Source organism: Manis pentadactyla, chromosome 11 (assembly GCF_030020395.1).
Source record: "Manis pentadactyla isolate mManPen7 chromosome 11, mManPen7.hap1, whole genome shotgun sequence".
Lineage (NCBI taxonomy): Eukaryota > Metazoa > Chordata > Mammalia > Pholidota > Manidae > Manis > Manis pentadactyla.
Genome location: NC_080029.1, coordinates 54,377,538 through 54,395,021, shown reverse-complemented (window position 1 = coordinate 54,395,021; position 17,484 = coordinate 54,377,538). Strand labels below are relative to the sequence as shown.

The 17,484-nt window shown below is 32.4% G+C and overlaps 1 protein-coding gene across 1 annotated transcript in view; it reads left to right on the top strand.

Annotated features, from left to right (window-relative positions):
- Window positions 1–17,484, top strand: part of FANCM (FA complementation group M) — a 79,458-nt gene that overhangs the window by 54,661 nt on the left and 7,313 nt on the right. The window contains 8 exon segments of the mRNA XM_057488485.1: window positions 775–930; window positions 2,529–4,440; window positions 8,724–8,821; window positions 8,933–9,001; window positions 10,913–11,041; window positions 11,744–11,900; window positions 14,488–14,594; window positions 15,323–15,880. Coding sequence (XP_057344468.1) covers window positions 775–930; window positions 2,529–4,440; window positions 8,724–8,821; window positions 8,933–9,001; window positions 10,913–11,041; window positions 11,744–11,900; window positions 14,488–14,594; window positions 15,323–15,880 — 3,186 coding nt within the window.

Below are 17,484 nucleotides of genomic sequence, written 5' to 3'. Positions count from 1 at the left end.
TTACATAACTATTATATTACTCTGCAAAATACCATAGTTTGACAATTTCCCTGTTATATTTTGGAATTCTTTATAACACAATATTAATATAAAATAATGCTATCATGAGTGTCTTTGCACAAACTAATTTTTATGTTTTGTTTAGAAGTTATAGTAAAACTTAAAATTGGATGCTATTATTGATATTGTGTATTATGAACAAATTTTTGGTGAACATAAGGAAAGTCAGGAGAATTGATGAAAGGTATATATATATGTGTCCAGAGAGTTGGAAACCAACCTTAAGAAAGATTCCCTTTAGAAGATTTATAGGGCTTGAAGTATATGACTTCAGAATTTGCATTTTATTTACTAACAGAGAAAGTAAGGAATGGCAGCAGGCATGAAGAATTGGGTTCACTATCCGTGTCTTTCGTATGAGAGATTATGAGTGCTTCCTTCTTAGATTGTGGGATATAAATCTAGCAAAATACTACTTTTTAAGCCACACATTTTCTTAAATATTTGCTCTTAACATGGAGCTATATAAACAGAGTTATGGTGAAATAGTAATTCATATAGCAGTTATTTTAAAAATGTACTTAAAAAGGCATTTTTGTAATGTATGAAATTGTTTTCTTTTTTCCTCCTGAGATTTGAGTTGAAAGTACCTAAATAAATTCAAATTATTTATGTTAGGCTGATCATCTGTATGGTGTTCTTTTTTTTTTTTTAAATCTGTGAGATCTGAGTATGTGTTTATCATTTTTATTACTTTTAAAATCACTAATGAAGACTCAAGAACCAGCCATTGGAATTCGTCAACTCTCTCTCTCTGAATGGAGAGTGTGGCAGGATCATCCTTTTCCTACGTTTCAAGTTGACCATTCAGATCGATGTTACCATTTTATAAGTATCATGCAGATGATAGAAGGAATGAGACATGAAGAGGTAGGTTTTATTGTAACTTTCTCTTGCTAGTCAGATGGTGAAATTCAAATACTTAATCTTTTCTTTTTAATTTGAAGTCATTATTTTAAGAAATGGGTTTTTAATATAAATAGTTATAGCTAGAATATTTCTTTTTTCAATATAGCTTCTTGTGGTCTCAATAAGGAACCAGTTTTCTGCCTTAGGAGAAGTAGACTTAATTAGAAGAATATCATCTGTAAATATTGATAGACCAAAGTGAAATTTTAATATACTTAGTGATTTATATAAACTATTTGTAAAGCTAATTTAGAATTCTTATTAGATTGGGATTTATTGAAATATTCCCTGTCATATAGGTAGGTCATTTGTATGTCACTTGTGTCTTGGTGGTAGTTTAGAGAATTAGTGATTCCTTGAGCAGTTTGATTATTCTTCCTTGAGAGAATCAGAATAATGAACCTCTTATGAGTGTGGAATCCCAAATGCCTGGGTTAGAATTATTCCATTTCTATCTCTTACTAATCATGCATCTGTAAGTTACTTAACATCTTAGTGCCTCAGTTTCATCTGTAAAATGGGATAATGACAATACCTTGTTCAAGAGCTGGTGTGTGGATTAAATGGCTTAATACATGTAAGGCACTTAGAATAGTAACTGGCACCATTGTAAGTACTCAATAGATTACAGTTGCTATTTTCATTATTAGCTATTGTTCATGAATGTAAATAAATTAGTTAATTGTGGATCCCAACAAAATCTGTGCCATCAGGTTAATACATATTTATTTAGTGCCTTCTATATGCCATGCTCAGTTCCAGGCCCTGTGGCTCTATCAGTGAAGAAGCCATAAAATATTCTGTCTACAGGCAGCATATATACTAGCAGGAGGCAGACATTTCTGTATTAAATATTTATTGTATTTATTCAAAAAGTAGAGAGTTAACTGCTAAGTCCCTGAGTAGTAGAGGAACCCTGGCTAAAATAGCATTCATGGGGGAGAGGAAAGGATGAGTCAGGATTGGTGGGGACTATAGTTTTAGATTTAGAGATAAGTTAGACTGAGAAATTCAATGTAAGAGTTTTTGGTTAGATTTGTCAAATATAGTATATTCTGGCCTATAGCCTTGTAGACATACAGGTACTTTTATTTCAGTACTTTCATTTTATAAAAGCTGGTCTTAGTTTACCTTCATCAAGAGAGTTAATTTGTTAATTTAACAGTTATAAGTATTTTGCATTTATATATGTTAATTTCTTAAGTATTTACTTTTAGGAAGTTAGAATAAATTGTTCAGCTAAGTGTTAGAAGTGAAAAAACTTAGTGATTATAATCTTACGTATTCATTAAATTTGTTTTTTCTATAAATAGTTACCATTGGTCTTCCATGGATTAAGTACTGGGGATACAAAAATATTAACTGATTAAAGATAATTTATGATCATTTTATAGTAATGTCATATGTAATTTTGATTTATCAATAGTTTTTAGGGTATAAAAGAATCACTTAAATAATGTATTATTTAGAAAGTATTTTAACATAGAGTCAAACTCATCTCATAGAATTAGCTTTTTTGTTCTGTTTTCCTATGACTATTTTATTTTCCTTCTTCATAGGGAGAATGCAGCTATGAATTGGAAATGAAATCTTATTTACAAATGGAAGATGTTAGCTCAAGACTTAGTGCTCCCAGGAACGAATATAATCCTCTTGCCAATGACATCTTTACTAGTAATAAGAAATCTTCATTTACAAAGAAAATAAATAAAGGCAGTTTATTTTCATTGACAGAATCTGATGAAGAATATGCTGAAGTTTTTAAACAAACCCGTATCAAACCTACTAAAATTGTTTCTCTAAAGAAAAAAGCTTTTAAAGAACAGAAAAAAGATCAGCCTAAAAAAGAAAATAGTGAAGTTTTTATGAATTCTTTAGATTCTGATGGCAATTCTGTTAAAAATATGCTCCACGTGGACCTACTAGATGAGAAAAGGGCATCAGATTCAGGGGAAACTGCTGCTGTGTGTGCTGTCAAGAGGAGTGTCAGTCAGCCATGTACATTGTTAATGGGATGTCAGGTTACAAATAAATCCAGTTCATCTGCTGGAAGTTTTTTAGATTCTGGTTATAATAGTTTCAGTGATGAGAAATATGTGTCATCAAGCTTATTTCTTCCATTTGAGCAAGAGTTTTATATAACTACAGAAGATGAACAATTTTATAATTGTCATTCATTAACAAAAGACGTACTAGCTAATATAGAAAGATTTTTGTCTCATTCTCCTCCACCACTCAGTGGACTCTCAAATTTAGAATATGAAATTGCTCAGTGTTCTGCACTTGAGACTTTGCTTTGCTTACCCTACGAAGAATATTTACAAAATGATAAATCCACTTCCTTCGTGTCAAATTCAGATGTAAATTCTCAACAGAATTTAGAATTCAATTCACTTAAATTTATTAATCATCCTGAAAAAAATTACCATTATAGTGCAACTAATGATAATAAGATTTCTGAAGAGTCAGGCTTCTGTGACTATGATAGTAAACTACATAAAGATAATAAAAATGAAAATTTAGTACCCAATAATCATATTCAGATAAACATAGGTCCTCCAGAATATTTTGTTGAAGAAAAAAATCAGGATGTTGACAACAATGGCCTCCCAATATTGCTCAGTGACCAGAATGAGAGTTTACTGCTATTTGAAGATGTTAATACAGAGTTTAATGATGTGAGCCTTTCTCCCCTGAACAGTAAATGCAAATCTGTATGTGTGTCAGACAAAACTTCTGTAAGTGAAATGGCACTGGCCTCTCAGTTCTTAATTTCTGATAGACTTCTGTTAGACAATTTTGTACCCCAAGATCGAAGTATCTGTAATACTAATAGTTGGAAATCTCAGGAAGATTTGAGAGGTGTATGTGAAGGAAAACTGAAGAGTGATGAGCATGTTTTTGACTGCTCTAAGGATTTATTTTCTGTTACCTTTGATTTAGGATTTTGTGGTCCAGATTCTGATGGTGAAATATTCGAACATGCATCAGATACAAATAAAAATACATTTTTAGATGATCTGTCTGGAAGGTGTTTAGATACTAAGGAGCTAAGTGATGCAAATTATGTTTCAAATCAAAGAGTAATACCAGTGCACCACATTGATAGTTCTAAGAGTAGAATCAGCACTATCCCATCAAGTGAAGATAAGCAGAGTCCAAGTTTTTCACCTTTTCCACTGAGTGCAGCAGAAATTAAAGAATTTATGTCTCCTGGTTATTCTCAGTTTTCTTTGCCAGTAGGAAAAAAAGTTATGAGTACACCACTTTCTGAATCACACACATTGAACTCATTTTCTAAGAAGAGAAAGGAAATGCCTAGGATGCCAGATTCTAATAAGAGCAAAGTAAATCTACAAAGTTTCAAAGAAACATTGAATTCAACTTTTGATGATTCAGGACTTTCTATAGAAAAGACTAAAAGCAGGGAACAAATCATTCTGCATCAATCCTGTCATTATTCTGTTGAAGGTAAGATTCCATCTTTCTAAAACATAATTCCTTCTAGAATAATTACTCTAGATAAACTGCTGTAATCTTTCAAGATTGTAATTTCTTAGTATATGGTGTATTGAAGTAGATAATTGATGTATTATGTATTTCTTAAGTTGATGCTTACCAACCTAAGATTTATTTATCTACATATATATCCATGGGCAAGGTATTAAGCTAGATGCTGTGAAATATAGTAGTGTAAGATTTGGCCTTGGCCCACGATTGTAAATCACAAACAACTGTGTGACATATGCATTTGAAAAGATACCAGTAAAATGTGGAAATAAGTATGAAATAAATAGGATAGTGGATGTTTAGTAAGTTCAGAGATGACAAAATTTTGAATGGGGTTAGATTAGAAATATAGATTTTAATGTAGACTTTCATTTTGGCCCCTCAGGAATATATACGATCTGAATATATAAAAAATAATAGAATTTGGATGTTATACAAATCATGAAAACAAAGGGAAAGAAAGAAAGTGTAAGATTTTGGGAGGATAGTATAGAGGATTTACATAGCAATATAGTTAAGAAATAAGACTATTTGGAGGATTGAGAAAAGACCACAGAAGATCAGAGGACTCTGGATTCTGTGATCTAATTCTGCAGTTACAGAAAAACTAGAAAATATAGCGATAGATGTTGGGTATTGAAATAATTTAAGTCTATTTTAAATCCTATTATAGAACTCAATTCTAGTGTATGTATAGATTATTAAGGCAGGCCATTTATGAATTTTATTCCTTAGGGCTGAGGAAAAGAATAGTTGTAGGATAAAATGAGTTTACACTGTAAATGTTTTTCTTACCATGCTATTCTCATTAGCATTAAGGGTACGATTTATGAATATTTTATTTGAGCTAAAAGCTTCTTTAAAGTAAGTTCTGGAAATATTTTTAATTTTCAAAAGCTCTTCTGCATAGGTTCACATGTACTCTGACATGTATTTTTACTAAGTGTATGTTGCTTGTGAGCTTTCATTATCTGCTTTAACACTTTTGTATTAAGTCTGTTAATCATTTTTCTATCTTTGTGCCAGATTTATATTAAAACCTTTTTTTCTAGCTTTACACTTAACTACTAACCATGGACAATATAATTATGATTACATATATATTGGGGAATTTTTTATTAGGGAATATGTAGTATTTCTTTTTCCACCTAATTGAAATAGAGGGTTTAAATCATTGCCATGTAAGCAAAAATAGTTCATTAAAATGCCAATAAATTAGTTATAAGGAAAGCCTCCTGGAATGAATTGGTTACTATAGCTGAGCCCTACATTTAACTGTAGCTTCCTTAGAAGGTAATGAAAAAAGAAAAACTAGTTGCACTATACAGTACTCATCTGCAAAAAGAATTTATTCAAATTTATCTGTCTGGGTAGATGTTTTATTGGTGCAGATTGTGAGGAGAAATATACTGTGTGAGTTGATTAGTTATTTATTGCTGTGTAACAAATTACTCCTCCAACTTAGTGGTTTAAAATAAATTTTTTTTCTCAGTTCCTGTAGTTCAGAAATTCAAGAGTCGCTTAACTGGGTGTTTTTGGCTTAGGATTTCTCATGATGTTATAGTCAAGTTTCATGTGGCTTTGCAGTTATCTGAATACTTGAATACATGGAGAATCTGCTTCATAGTGGCTCGTTCAAAAGGGGGTGTGATGGGAGGCACACAGGAATCTCTGGTCCATAAAATTCAGCAGATTGGAAGTTCCTTGATTAAGACTCAAGCCTAGGAATAACTCTCTGTGGTCCTTGGCTTTGTCCTCTCGTTGCTTAATCCATTTTTTTTTTTCAAATTATTTTCTTAAAGTATTACTGATATACAGTCTTATATTGATTTCAAATGTACAACACAGTGGTTCAACAGTTACCCACATTATCAAATCTTGACCTCCTCCAGTGTTGTTACTGTTATTAACATAGAAAGATGTTACAATATCATTGACTATATTCTCCATGCCGCACCACCATCCCTATGACCAACTTTATTGTGATTGCAAATTGTTGTGCCCCTTATCCCTCTCATCCTCCCCAAACCTGCCCCCACCCCTCCCCCTTGGTAACTACTAGTCATTTCTCAGTGTCTGTGAGTCTACTGCTGTTTTTGTTCCTTCTGCTTTGCTTTGTTTTTATATTCCACAGCTAGCTTGATATATTTTTATAACAGGTAGCACCTGTGGAGCTTTCTCTGTTTCCTTTCAATAACAATTTGGGGATACAAAGATCTCTTCTCATTTTGCTCTGTCACTGACGTATTCAGTTTTATCTGGCTATGATTCTTCCCATATCATTCTCATAAATCTTTGTGGATCTCTTGTGAATGTTATTGGGTTTTGTTCCATTAGATACTAGTGATGCCAACAGATCTTTTGGAGGTAAGTCCTTCTCTACTTTGGGCTTCTGCTGGTATGTCTGGAGATAGCTCCTTAATCTTCTCAGAAGGCCTATTGTTTGAAGGGATATATGAGAGACATCTTTAAAATATTTAGAGGGACTTTCATCTGCTGAGTGGTACTCAGAGGCATTATTTTTTTATCTTTCTGTGGTCTTAAAGCATTTACAGTTATACCCTCAGCTTCATGTGGAAAATATTTTCCTGGCAGTCCTCCAGATTAGGTCTTTGCCTGCAATATCTCTTAATTTAACATTGTTTACAAGCTGGAGAAGCTGAGAATTTTCAAAACCAGGAAGTCTCAACTGTTTTATGTTTACTAGTCCTTTAGTTTATCACTTTCCTCTTGTATTTTACTTAAATATCAAGAAGCATAGGTGATATTTGCAAAATTTTGTCTAGAGATCTCCTTGGCTACATCACCTTATTCATCAGGTATATTTCCAACATTCTTTGTTATTGCAGTGTTGCTAATCTTTCTGGCATTACCTAAAAGATTCTCTTTCTCTCAATTTCTAATAAAATTTCCCTACTTTTCCTTAACTCCTCAGTGGCCACTAATCTCTCTATAAATTGTTCCTATAAACAATTCTTCTGAGGCTCTTCAAGCTTTCCTTAAAACCTTCCTCAAGTGTCCTTTCAGCTTCTACCCGCTCTCTAGTTACAGAGCTACTTTCATAGTTTAGGTTTTTGATATAGCAAGTCCCTATTTCCAGGTACCAAAATCTGTATTATTTATCTATTGCTGTATGACAAATTATCCCTAAGACTTAATGGCTTAAAAAAATCTATTATCTCATGGTTTCTGTGGACCGGGAGGTTGAGTGGCTTAGCTGAATGGTTCTGGCTCAAGATATTTTGTAAAGTTGCAGTGAAGATATTGGCCAGGGCTGGAGTTATCTGAAGGTTTGAATAAGCTTGGAGGATTACATTACTGTTGGCAGGAGGTCTTAGTTTCTTGCCATGTGGGCTTCTCCTTAAGGTTGCCTCTTATGTCCTTATAATATGAGCATCTGGCTTCCTTCAGAATGAGTGAAGAAAGAGAGAGAGCAACGATGAGGCTGCAATGACTTTTCTGGTCTAGACTCTGAAGTAACACACCTTTACGTCCATTATATTCTTTCATTAGAAGCAAGTGACTAAGTCTGGCCGACATTCAAGGGGAGGGGAATCAGGACCCACATGAACAGAGCTTAAAACAACCACAGGGCTCTTACAGTTTTTGTAAAGACACCAATAGGTGTCTTCAATTAAAATTTTATGATAGTGCAGAAATAGTTTTGTTTAAGTACTTGAAAATTTGAAGCATTTAATTTCATACATGAGAGTTTGGTTTTAGCATTCTTTTCACCACCAAATGTGTTCTAGTTACATTTTGGTGAATATCTTACAAACACACACACACACGTATGTATATATCTGTACATTCATAAAAAAGAGTCTTCTCATATACTGTTTTGTAGCCTACATTTTAATGCTTAAACTCCTTCAACTAGAAAGAGAATAAAACACAAAGGACAAAAAGACTGTAGAGATGAATTATAGAAACATTGACTAATAAACCTCTATTTTGCACTCTTCTGGCCTTTTTTCAGTTAATTTGTAAAACTGAACCTGAGCCAAATGTATGTGTTATTAGCAAATGTTATCATCTCTTAATTTCCTCATTGGCCCTGTTTTATTTCTCTGTCTCTTCCCATGCTGACTTTTTTTGGCTAAACTTATGAAAACTATCTCTTTTGAGAGAGAATAAATGTTGAAATTGCCAGAAATATTTCTTATTGTACCCATCAATAAAATAGATAGTTGTGGTTGGATTAAACTTAAATCTATTGACCAGATTCATTATGTTTTAATAAGTTACAGATGAACAACTAACAAGCAGTGAAAGTGAAGATGATGAGATTTTCCGAAGAAAAAGTAAAAAAACAAAAGGAAATGTTTTAGAATCCCCTGAGGTGAGTCATTCAGTAATCACAAAAATGTGATCATATAAAGGCTTCTTGTTTTTTTCCCTTTAAATCTTTTTTCCTTTTTAACCTTTTACTTTATTTACCTACTTCATCTAGGATCACAAAAATAGTGACATTGATTCTCCACTTCATGCTGTAAAAAAACGCAGGGTTCCTCCAAACAGAGTAAGTAAATGATAATATATAATTAATTCAGATTCTTTTAGAATAAATATTACAAGAAAAATATGTGAATAGGTGAATGTAGGTATATTTGATCATAGAGTAATATGGTTAACAGAAAAATAGTAAGTTCTGTGGGATTGGGATTTATATTTTGATTTTATACTTTTGAAAACCACCCTTACTTTTCTTAGTACACTTCAGCAATTCAACAGACATTCATTAAATGCCTGCTCTGTATCTACTGTGTAAGATGTTGGGTATACTATAAAGATTATATCCTGGTACTATCTTAAGTCACCTCCAATCTAATAGAGATAGATAAGTAAATGTATAATTTCAATGTAATTTTTTTAAGTCAAATGTTTAACCTGGACTTTGGGAGTTCTGGCAAGCTTCTTGAAGATAATATCTTAGTAATTTTAAAGCATGTATGTCAGTTAGGCAGAAGAAAGGAAGGCATTGCCAACACAGTGAACATCTTGAAGGATGACACAAAGCAGGGAAACAGCTTCTCTTACTGGATCATAAAGACAAGAGTGCCAGGAAATAAAATTGGAGAAAATGTGGATTAGTTTTTGAAGGCCTTTTTCCTTGCTTATTGGATGGGTTTGACAGAAGGAAAGGGAGTCCCACGATGACTGTCTGGTTTTTGGCTTGGACTATTTGACAGGTGTGTCACAACATTAGAGGACACAAGAAAGAGGTACATTTGTGTGTTCAGTTTGGGTTTGAGGTTTTTGTGGGATAGTGAAGTGACCGTGTATGGCAGGCAATGGAGACTCTGTGAATCTGAAGTTTGGGTAGGGAGGCAGGTCTTAAGGCTAGTAATTATTTGTCATCAGCTTACAGTTGATAACTAACATTTGAGATTAGGAAATCTTATATGATTTAATTAATATAATCTAGGATAATTTGTGTAAAATAAATTTAAAAAAGCATTAAGTCCATATTAACTTTGTATATTAATATAAAACTTGACTAGAAAAATTGCTTTACCTTGGTATTTTAACTAGAATGTCTGATTGACTTATCAGAAGTGAATTAAAATATTGATAATGCTGATGACCAGTCTACTTCAAACCAAAATTATTTGTTAATTGAAATTATTTTGATAAACTTCTTTTGATTGGTTGGAAATTATTCTGTAAAAGACATAGTGATAGGCCTCATAGTCAAAATTTGTTATTGTTGTATTTTTTTGTTTGAAAGGACTCCTGCAAGTTTGAACTGACTTTGACAGCTGTATTTATAGGTTTAATTATTTTTTGTGAAGCCCTGTAGGATCTTTTAAAGGAAACAGTTAAACTAAATATACAAGTTTTCTTCAGATAACTTTGGTATAGCACTAAATTGGATGAATACTAGTATTACTTATATTACCTAATTTAGTATTTTAGTACTTAATATCACCTAACTTTTAAATTCTTAAGTATTGTGTATTTGTAGCACGGCTCTGAGGTGTGAGAGTGTTTTATTTTCTTAACAAAATATTGTTAGGCCAACTATTTACAAAGGAAAAATATGAAAATAAAAGCAACAATCCTTGAGAAATACATTAAGATGCAACAATCCAGTTATATTTTCTTTTTTTTTTTTTTTTTTTTTTAATTGAAGGGTAGTTGACGCACAGTATTACATTACATTAGTTTCAAGTGTACAACACAGTGGTAGAACATTTATATACATAATTCTAGGTTCCAGCTATCACCCTACCAAGCTGTTACAATATCTTGACTATATTCCTTATGCTATACATTACATCCCGGTTACTTATTTATTTTACCATTGGAAGTCTGTCCTTTTTTTTTTTTTTTTTTTTTGTGAGGGCATCTCTCATATTTATTGATCAAATGGTTGTTAACGACAATCAGTTATATTTTCTTATGTAAGAATTTTATTTAATTATTATAGTTAGAATTATCATCTAGTGATGAGAGTGAGAATTTTCACAAAGAACATCCACAATCAGAAGACTTCAAGGGTTGTAACAGGAATGCCAAAAGAGGCATGAAGGTCCCAAAGAGACAGAATCAGCTAAAGGTAAACTTTTTTTGGTTTCTTAATTTTACATATATATGTGTGTATATATATGCTGTATATTTTTTTATTAGTAAAGAACATTAGATTTTACACAGAAGTAAATTTCTCTGTATGATTTCTTTATAGAAGAAAATCCAAAAATTAAAAAAATATTTTGACCTTAATTTTACTTTTCTTACTGAAATTAAAATCTCCAGGTATGGTATTTTTTTGTGTTTTGAAACTATCTGGCAGTGTTGTGTTGTGTAGTGTATTGAGAATTTAAGATTCAATTTGAAGGAAATATAGAGATCAGAGTTTTAGAATATTTTTGTATGCTTTTATAATCATTATATTGTTTTTCTTATCTTTATCCAATATTCATATTTTTGGAAAAGAATTCTCAGCACCTTTTTTGACCAGTCCCTTTGTAGTATAGTATTTTTCCTGGCAAAAATTAATTAACCAGAAGACTTGAGAGACTTTTGCTTAAGAAACATTCAGCAAGCCAGCATGCGGCTTGTACTTTATTTTACTTAGAATTACCAGAAGAAATTTAAAAAAGGCATGCTACTTACCATTTCTTCTTGCAGTTCTCTTTTATTTTTATTTTTAATCTTAAAAGCATTGGCAAGAAGTCAGTTTTTCAGAACTGTTTCCAATTATTTAAGGAAAGTAAATGATTTTCTTAAGGGTATTTTCGTGTTTTCCAATTTGTTTTAGCTTGTCGGTAGGAAGTTTTTAGATGATGAAGCAGAACTTTCCCAAGGAGACGGAGAATGTGTTTCATCAGATGAAAATGATGAGTCAGAAAATGAACAAGATTCCTCATTACTTGACTTCTTAAATGATGAGACTCAACTTTCACAGGCTATAAATGGTAAATAATATAAAGATGCTTCTTTTTCTTTAATTTTCAATGCTTTTAATGTGTTTACATTTAAATATTTTAATTTTTAAAGAACTTTAACTTTAAAAGGAATTAAATCTGGAATGTGTGAAGTATTTGGTCATTTTCATTCAAATTATGTAATTGCTTTATTTTAGACCTGGTTATAGGCTTTTGCTAATTTGCCTCATTTTCTCTAGAATGGTGTGGCAGGCTCAGGGTCAGATGTTCATTTAATAAGCATTTAGTGCTTACTATGTGCCTGGCACTATGCAAGTTTCTTTATAAAGCTGTATCAATGAACAAAATGGACAAAAATCCCTGCTTTTATGAAGCTAACATTTGAAACAATACACATAATAAGTTTTAGTATAAGATAAAAATTTTCCAGAAAAATGAAAAAATTGAGTAAGATGAGAATTTGAAGTGTCAGGGGTTATGGGTATTAATAATGGATGAGCTGCTATTTTTGAAAAAGGTAATTAGGAGTAGACCTCATTGATAGGATGACATTTCATAAAAGACAAGAAGATGAGGAGTTTAGCAATGTGGATTGTTAAAACCAGGAGAGATGCAAAGCTAAATTTATTAGATATGCAGAGTAAGGGAAATCTACTTTTGGAAAACAGTCTCTCCAAACAGTGCTTGAGCAGCTTTTATATACAGTACATTAGAAGTAGAAATTTAAATAGGCTGTGTAGTTACAGGAAATATTCTGATGGACTCTTCAGTGTTCTGATCTTTTTGCATCTTGCCATTTATTTTGCTCTTGCAGTCCCTGATATGATTTAAGACAGAAGTTTCCCAAGGTCCATGACTTTAAAGAAAAAAGGTTTTAAAGACAAATTCTTTCTTAGTACTTTATTGTTCACACCAATATGATTTGCAGAATAATGTTTCTTAATTTTATGCCCTTGATGTTCATTAAACAGAAGCAGCTTTTGCAGGTTTACTGTCTAATGGGTGGAGAATGTTGATGCAAAGATGAGAACCAGTATAAAGGCCCTGAGGCAGGAGTGTGCCTAGCATCTTTGAGGAGCAGCATGGTAACTAGAATTGAATGAGGGAGAAGGAGAGTTGTAGGAAGTGAGATCTGAGAGTCAATGAGCAGCCTGCTCATGATCTGACTAATTTCAGTTGTATCCCTCTAGGTTCTGTGTTGAGAGTGATCTACAGGAGAGCTGTGACAGATAGGAGAAAAGAGGAATTGCAGGAATCTAATCAAGGAATATAGTGGTTTCTACCAAGATGCTAGCAGTGAGAGGGTGAGAAAGACTGGATTCTGAATATGTACAGCTGAAGGATTTTCTGATGGAGTAGAGAGGAAAGAGGAGTCAATGGGCTTGAACAACAGGGAAGACAATTGTTGAGGCTGTAGGTGGAGCACTTGGGATGGAGAGTAGGGAGATCTGAAACTGCATTTTAAACATAGTACGTTTGAAATATGTAGATGTCAAAGTTGTTTTTTTTAAAACTTCAAAATCCATGTTTTCACATCTCATTTCTTCACTATTTGCTATAACTTTAAAGAAATGATAGACATATGAATGTAACAGGAATTATGCTTGGTGAAAAAAGCCAGATTCAAAAGGTTACATACTATATTTGATTTATATGACCTTCTGGAAAAGGTAAAACTGTAGGGACAGCAAATAGATTAGTGGTTGCCATACTGTGCATTTATTTATCAAGACTCTGAACTATACTCTAAGGAGGATGAATTTTACTATACATACATTATACCTAAAAAATAAAAATCTATGAATTAGTTGAAAAAATATCTGCAAGTTCCTTGATTCTGAGACCTTCTAAACAAGAAGGCAAGGGTCTCACTAAGTTTGTAGGGATTTAGCATGAGTAAGAGCTGAATAGATACAGGTCAGGAGGATATCTAATGGTTGAAGGTAGCTATGGAATGGAGATGAAGGAAATATTCAAAGAACAATTTATACATCTTGTCCCAAGCACTTCAAGTTAGTAATGTTATCCCTCAAAATAATCTAGTTAATTTAATCACTCCAAAAAAAAAATGTAAGGGAAAATGGGAGACAGAAATAAAGTTGCTTTCTGGTTATAATCTTAAAAAAAAAAAAAAAAAGATAGGCGTAAATAAAAACCTCTGTGTTTCCCAGTTTTTTGCTTGCCTGAAAAATTATGAAGCATGTTTACTATTGGCTGTGGCTTTTGATGTTTTTAAGCATGTTTTCTTCTTTGCCATTATTTCATGTTTTATTGAATACTTTCTATAAATCTGGCAAAGTCCTCAGGTCTTTATATAAATGTATTTTTCATGAAAAGGCACTATCCTAGTCTTTATTTTTATTTTTAAAGGAGAAAGATAGGTAAGGCAGAGAGCTTAAATGAATTGTCTGTGATTACCCAACTAGATGGTCTGATTTCAAAAGCAAAACTCCTAACTTTGCATTTTTGAATAATTGGTTTTAGACTAATTTCAATATATATTAAATAATTCCACAAAGATTGAATTATATGTATTTGGAATAGGTCAAAGTTAAATACTTTGCTAGTTTTCATTTCAATAATTTTGCTACTTGAAATTCTTATTATCTTTACACAGATTCTGAAATGAGAGCTATTTACATGAAATCTGTGCACAGTCCATTGATGAGCAATAGGTACAAAATGGTCTGTAAGAAACATAACAACATAAACATTTTCTCACAGGTATGAACTGTAGAAAAATAGTGGAAAATTTCCTGATAGTGATATTGGAAATATGTTCTTGTTATTGAAGCCTCCATTTAGACCTATTTGGGATAATTTCTGCCCTGAGTCAGGAAGGTGAACTAAATGAATTCTCAAAATTTCTTTTAGTTCAAATTTGATCAGTTTAAACTTGCTAAAATTTCTTTTATTTGAGCTAATTAGAATATACTACTACATTGTTTTCCAATTAGAATGTTTAAAAGAAGTGAATAGAACTTATCTACTGGTTAAATTTTTTAATACGTGTCATATTTTTCTTAAAAATTAATTTTTTTATAAAAATGGTATATTTTAACAGCTATAGACTATTTTTCATTTATGGTTAACGTTTTCATATTAGCCTTATTTGTAAATTGCGATGTTCAGCTTGGTCATATCGTCATTCATATCTGTGTTTATTATATAGCACTGATTACATTACAAAATAAATTTATGCTATTTATTTTTCTGGCTACCTGCACTAGACTGCAAAGTCTAGTGGGTAAAGTCTAGAAGGAAAATCTTTTTTTTTTTTTTTTATCCCCAAGCTTCCCATTTTCTTCCATAAAGAATATACTCTGTGTGTTAGTTGAGCAAGTGACTGAGTTAATAGAGTAAGTGAAATGAATATTCATAAGATGTTACATATTTTTAAAAATGTTAAGTACATGCTGATTTTATGAAAGACAATTTATATTTTTGTGTAGATTCCTGAGCAAGATGAAAACTATATAGAAGACAGTTTTTGTGTTGATGAAGAGGAGTCTTGCAAAAGTCAGTCAAGTGAAGAAGTGTGTGTTGATTTTAACATAATAAATGAAGAGTGCTTTGCAAATGATAGTAAAAAATATAAAACACGACATGCAGTAAAGCAAATGAAGATGATACAAAATTGTGCACTTTCAAAAAAGAAATTATCCAGAATTATTTTAGCAGATGATTCAAGTGAAGAGGAAATCAATGTAAATGACAGAAGAGAATCCAGGGTTGTGGTTAACTCAAGCACCGTTAATAAGAGCAAACAACAGGAACACTGTTTACATTTAGTGTCTGGTGGGTCTTCATTGCAGTCCAGGGACCATTCCAGTCCAACTGTTAACCAATTGCCAACGCAGAGACAGCAGACACTACTAAATTTAAAGGATACAGTCTCTGATGTCTTGGACTGCAAACCTCAAAGCCGTAATAAAATTGGATCTACCTTGCCATCGTTCACAACTGTTGATACACCAAAAGACTGCAGAAAATTTCCATTTCAATTGAAGGTTTGTATCAAATTAGAGAAAAAAGCCTTCATATGTATACCAAAGGGTTTTTTTTTTTTTTTTTTTTGCTTTCTTTTGTGTTTTGTGTTTAATCCTAGGTTGAAGAAAAACTAGTAAGTGATGAAATTCTTCAAACAAGGAAACAGTACACACTAAATTATATGAATAATTCATACTTGGGTGCTTAGGTATTGAACTTTTAAGTGTACTTATAGTTTTCTCAGTAACACTGTAAAGAAACTTGCTAATTAAAAAGAAAAAGATTTAGGAAAATGGGCTTCCTGCAAGGTAAAATTAACAAAAATTATATGCTTAGAAGTAGTTTCCCCAGGTTAACTTCTTTGTTTTTCACTTAAGGCTTCAGGTATGTCACTCTCATCTCTTTGCTGGGGAGAGGAGTTTAGGAGCCCCATCTGATTTCCTTCCAGAATTGTTAAGTAATCCAGTCTCCAGTTGCCTTCTGTCATCTTACTGTTGCTGAAGTAATCCCTAAAACCATTCTCAGTTTTTAAGAGTTTATAGTTAAAGCAGTTTTGCTAAAACAGGGGTTAATTAAGGCTAGAGTAATAGGGATCTCTTAACTGTAAATACTGATTCATTTCCTTGATTGTCATGTTGGATTGAGACCTAGACCTAACTTCTATTTCTCTTATTCTGGATGTTTAGGAAATTGCTCTGGTGTCCACATATGACTCAAATTGGCATTTCCAGTTTTAAATTTGCCCCAGGCTTTTTTTGCACACAAGGTATAATTAGGATAAAATTATCTAGGTTGTTTTATAATAGATTAGAGAACAAGAAAGTATGTAATTTCTCTAAGCCTCAGGATTCTCAGCAGTAGTATGAAGGTAGTAAATACCAAGGATCAAGATGGGTTATGCAGCAGTCTCTGACTTACCAGGGTTCAACTTAGACTTTTTCGACTTACGTTAGACTTAAACTTAATGATGGGACAAAAGTGATATGCATTCAGTAGAAACCGTTCTTCAAATTTTGAATTTGGGTCTTTTCCTGGTCCAGCCATATGCAGTACGATACTTTCTTGTGATGCTGGGCAGCAGCAGTGAGCCATACCTCCCAGGCAGCCACGTGGTCATGAGGGTGAACAACTGAAACACAGTCATTCTGTACCCATACACCTGTTGTGTTTTTCACTTTCAGTACAGTATTCAATAAATTATGTGATAGTCAACACTTTTTATAAAGTAGGCTTTTTGATAGATGATGTTGCCAAACTATAGGTAATCTAAGTGTTCTGAGCACATTTAAGGCAGGCTAGGCTAAGCTATGATGTTTGGTAAGTTAAGTGTATTAAATGCATTTTCATCTTAAGATATTTTCAACTTATGATGGGTTTATCTGGACGTAACCCCGTTGTAAGCTGAGGAAGTTCTGTATATGCCCAATAGTTTGAAAACCAGTTAAGCACTATCAACATTTCTACTTTGGCATACTCTAAGAAACAGATGTAGGCTAGTAATACTGTGGAAAGGGTTAAACAGAAAAAAGTTTTAAATTTTCTTCTAATACTATAATTTCATGTAGTATGATTCTTCTCACTTAAACTTAGGGGGGAAAGAATCTGAGGTAAACTTGAGAAGACA